We start from the raw sequence: 4,779 nt of genomic DNA on the forward strand, positions 1-4,779 counted from the left end.
TATATATATACAGTACATCATTTGTCACTTTCAAATGTTACACTGGCTGTTGAATGTAAGACACCTGATTAACTATCCATCTTAATATTCCAACAGATTATTCCATGCAAACACAAAATCCAATAGAGGCAACACAATGTCGTAATCATTGCATGGTTTTGGTTGTGACGTCACTGTTGTGGATGGACAGAAGTTGGTCCGAGTTAAACACAGAGGATGGCTGAACTCACTCCGCAGGTTCCAGCTGTCAAACAAAAACAAGTTTTTGGAATTTGTGTGACTAGAAGTCAGTCATAATTTAAAGCACAGTGTGCGTTAAGTTCAACCCCTGGGAGAAGCTTGCACGAGTGGCATATAGCCTTAGCAGTTACATTGCTACTTTGGGTGGTACCAAGTTTAAAAGAGAAATTATTTATATTTTACTTGTGGAAAGTTACTTGAACGTACTAAGCTGTTCTCTAACAATAACTTGGGTATTCCCCCCAATGACCATAGCTGTACCTGCATGCTTGGCAGTGGGCTGAGCTAACGCTTCCTAGTTCTTATTTTCCAATTTTTGATATCACCCAAATGTATCATAGCAATGATCAGTTATGCTGGCACCCCTGTAGCATGCAAGCATTAAGTACCACAAAATAAATATTATATTTAGCAGAAAATATGTAAATACTTTGCATCATTAGTCGTTTGTTTCCTAATTTGTACACGCAAAAACATTCACTCTATGAAATGTAGTGTTTTGTTTATAGGAACAGTATGACATTTTTTTATTCCTGCAATGTCATCAACGTGAGGTTGCCAGGCAACTGGCGGAGACACCAGGAAGTCACTGTGCCCAGCCAAGAAATAGTCTCACACGTGACCCCATATGAAACCACAACTTGTCATCTTTGCAAATTGTTCATTTTGTACATATTAAACAAATGAAATAACTTTTTTTTAAACCTACTGACAGAGCTAGGCTAGCTGGTTCCCCATTTAAACAGTATTTATGCTTAAATTAAGTTAACTGACTGCTGGCTTTTAAATTTCAATTAGCATTTTAAAAGATAACATATTGTTAAAACTTAAGTTTTCTTAGCAATTTCTTAGTTAAAGTATGCTCAAATTTCAAATTATTTAAAATTTTATTTTTTAGTCTAATTTAGCTCAAGCTAAATTAGTTTTTTGCCGTGCAGGATGAGTGGCCGTTAATGTTCTGTCACAGATTGCAAAAGCCCAAATTGTGGACCAGTGCAGCTTAGCACACCGTCAGGTAGCTGAGCAGGGCACACGGCATAAAGCACAAGATGCAGCGCAGAAGTGCAGAGAGCAGCGCGCTCCATGTGAAAAGTATAGGCAGCATCATATTAGGTTTTAACCATTTTAAAGTTTTCAAAGATGTAGAATTTGCTCTGAATTGGCAGATCAACCAGTGATCCGAGGTTTGTCTTCTTCTTTAAGTCGGTTAGTGCCTGACTTATTGAACATGTTCATTAACTACAGTTATTATCAGTTAGTGAACACCTTTTTGTGACAAATCCAAACAACACAAGTAGCGGTAAATCACTGGTTACCTTGCCCTTGTTCTTAAAACTAAAGAAGAGGACCAGGAACTTTAGAATGGAAATTACCTCTATGGTGCCGCCCAAACAATCACACGTGAAATTTAAAGGACGGATCTGACATACCGTTGTTTCCGTTATCGTCATTTTCATTATTTAGGCCTATGCCTAGTCCTTTTTTTTCAATTCCGCCATTTAATGGACTATCCGCACTCCCATTATCATCATCCTTACCACACAAGGTTTCCCTAAATTTGAAAGTGAGCTTCTCAATGACACCATAGGTCTCCACATAGAAGACATGGTCATCATGTGGGAGGCTGGCCATGAGGCGTAGGGATGCCATATCCGCTCTGTCTACTCCCACTGCGTAGATTTCGATCCCAGATGCGCGAGCTGCGGCTGATACATCCTCTACCTGGTCCTGGGGCCTCCCGTCGGTCACTATGATGGCTACTTTGGCAATGTTCGCTGAGCCAGCTCGGGCCCCAGCCTCCGCGGTGAAAGCTTTCTCCATGGCGGTCTTGATGGCCATGCCTGTCATGGTGCCTGAAGCGAGGGGCTCAACACGAGCCAGGGCATTCTTTAGGGCAGACTTGGCAAAATACGTCTTTAGTTGAAACTCAATCTGCACTGTGCTGGCATAATTGACAAGGCCGACCCGCGTGGCATCTGAGCCGATCTCCAAGCTTTCCACCATATCCTGCAGGAACTCTTTGGCCTTCTCAAACTCAGCAGGGCGTACGCTGCGGGAGCTGTCTATGATGAAGACCAGGTCTATAGGACGATTTCTGCAATTCGCTCTTGTTGCTGTAAGAAAAACAGACGTATTTTCAAATGTTTTACATTACAGTACCACAAATCCCACATAAATTGTGAGAATGGAAATGCGGCATGCATTCCTACACATCCCTGCACACATGTACTGTTCACACACTCACTCAAGCACACAAACTTTAAACCATGACCTGAGTGGTTGGCTGATTCACCTAGATATTCTTAAATTAATTGAGAGGCAAAAAATGGGTGTATCAGATTCTAATAGTGCTAAAAATGTTTGAGTGCTGCATTCTTAGAAGACCAGTGATCAATACTAGAATATCATAACAGCGCACTTTCAAATACTGTATTATTGAATATTCCATCAGGTCATAAACAAACAAACAAAAAAGTGAACAATAGTTTTATTATATGAATCGCCCCCCAAAAGATAGTGTTAAAAGATGCACACGCATAGCTCTCTTTTTTTTTTTTAAGTGTTTTAAATTGTTGATAATCACTTAAAACTCAGTACAGTGAGATGGAAATGATGCATTTGAAGGCACTATGCTGAAATCAGGAAATGTACCTTTCAGCTTGCTTAAACACATGTTGACAATGGGCTGAATGTAAGTGTATGCTACCAATGGGAAATTACAATCAAATCCTATGTAAGGATGCTTATTAACCTTTTCCCCAGCCTTTTCTCCAGCCAATAAGAACATCACACCTAGGCAAATGAGACAATGCTCCAATGAAACTACAGCAACCATACTTTGGCCAGGAACTAAAGTTAGCTGTAACATCTCCATGCGTTTCAAAACAGACTACTTTCCCCTACTTTATGGGTTTTATCATAATGCCAGGATGCAGATGGCGCAGCGTTGTGTTGCAGCTGTGAAGACGGTTGGTGATGGGAGGGCTGATTGCGATTAAACCTAAAATTAGTGCCACCAGCTTTGCCAATGGAGGGTAGAAGGCAGAGGGGAAAGCATTAGAGTAGTAGTTACTTTGGTTAACTAGCAAAATGAGATGCAACATGATGGGTATGCCTAGTGATTACTGGCTTTTTAACAGTTTTTCAAAGTGAAAATCACAGAAAGGAAAATAGTATGCACTACATGCTTTTTGGGCAGTTAAATTTGTTGTATATCAGTACATTGATGTTGTAATTATGACTGTACTCAAGTAGGCTTATTGTAGCTACAGCTCCTTCAACTCCACAGCTTTGTATTACAGTTAGAATTACTTGTCAATTTCAAGATCAAGATTTTACATTTCAAAACGCTAATCAGTTTATCAAATACGAAGCATTCTCCTAAATTAAACAACCAAAATAGTAGCCTAGAATAATTTTAATTAGCCCTCAGTCTCCACCAGCCTAAATTGATCAGTGATAAAAATGCAATAATAAACCATTCCGTCACCTCATAATCCCATTGATGTCTTAAATAATACTGTGGAGAATAAAAAGACAATTTTAACCTGAGTCCCTGCAGTTTATGACTTTCATGCGAAATTCCGCAGTGTGGGATCAATAAAGTCTATATTATCTATCTTATCTTCAGCGGTCAGATTAATTTAAAACGGTTGCACCAAATTCATCCAAACCATGAAAACGCATTGAAACACATGATAGGGGTTTTTAAACTCATAAACTACAAGTGCAAGGATATTAAGGAAGGAGGAAGGAACAGGACATATAACATTTCCAGGACCCACTGACCTCCATTGTCCGCTCTCCGCTCCTGCGCCAGGTCGTTGGCCCCTGTTCGGGCACCCTGCTGCCGCTGGAAGCCTCGCGTTGTGGAACCGCCCAGCTGGACCTCTTGAAAAGTGTCAGCACTCGGCACATCATTTGTGTTTTTTTCAATAGATATGAAATCTTCAAAGCGCTGGGAGACCCTTGGAGGGCCGTGCGGGGAAACTCGTGGGATTGAAGGGCTAATTGAGTGGATCTGCCGGTTGCGTGACCCAAACTGTGGGAAAGTTCCCCGAGTTCCCGATGTCAGGATGCCACTGACACAGAGCAGTCCCCATATTAATGAGGTCATGTTGCCTATACGCACAGTGGTGTTCCGTTCGCCTTTGGTCTGGATGCACTTCGGCCCACTTCCACAGCTGACTGTAGCTCCTGTAGACCTACTGTAGCCTTTTTATATGATCTCGTCCACACTGCCCACAAGGCGTGGGGAACAAGAGACCCAGAGACGTGGGGGAGCGAAGGAAGGAGTGCACGAGTGAGGGTGGGTTCAGAGCAGTTACTTCACTGGAAGTTCAATTAATTGCTATATATATATATATATATATATATATATATATATATATATATATATATATATATATATATATATATATATATATATATATATATATATATATATATATAATAATGGGCCTACAAGGTGCATTTTCATATAAAACCATTAGTGGACTATCAGAAAGATTGGAAGGGCAGGCTACACTGTAAACTTGT

At 40.5% G+C, this 4,779-nt stretch overlaps 1 protein-coding gene across 14 annotated transcripts in view; it reads right to left on the reverse strand.

Moving 5' to 3' along the window:
• The window catches only part of LOC116669918 (matrilin-3), a 14,329-nt gene extending 9,844 nt beyond the window's left edge, over nucleotides 1-4,485 (reverse strand). For 4 of the 14 annotated variants that reach the window (XM_032500029.1, XM_032500036.1, XM_032500030.1 and 1 more), the window contains exons 1-2: nucleotides 4,030-4,483; nucleotides 1,671-2,354 (exon numbers count right to left, since the gene is read on the reverse strand). In XM_032500029.1, the coding sequence (XP_032355920.1) occupies nucleotides 1,671-2,354; nucleotides 4,030-4,357 (1,012 nt within the window). In that variant the 5' untranslated portion in view covers nucleotides 4,358-4,483. Of the gene's footprint in view, nucleotides 1-1,670; nucleotides 2,355-4,029 lie in introns of all 14 variants that reach the window. The other 10 variants (XM_032500033.1, XM_032500034.1, XM_032500039.1 and 7 more) reach the window with 6 other exon arrangements.
• Between the last annotated feature and the right edge of the window lie 294 nt (nucleotides 4,486-4,779).

The sequence above is a fragment of the Etheostoma spectabile genome, chromosome 20 (genome assembly GCF_008692095.1).
Source record: "Etheostoma spectabile isolate EspeVRDwgs_2016 chromosome 20, UIUC_Espe_1.0, whole genome shotgun sequence".
Taxonomy (NCBI): domain Eukaryota; kingdom Metazoa; phylum Chordata; class Actinopteri; order Perciformes; family Percidae; genus Etheostoma; species Etheostoma spectabile.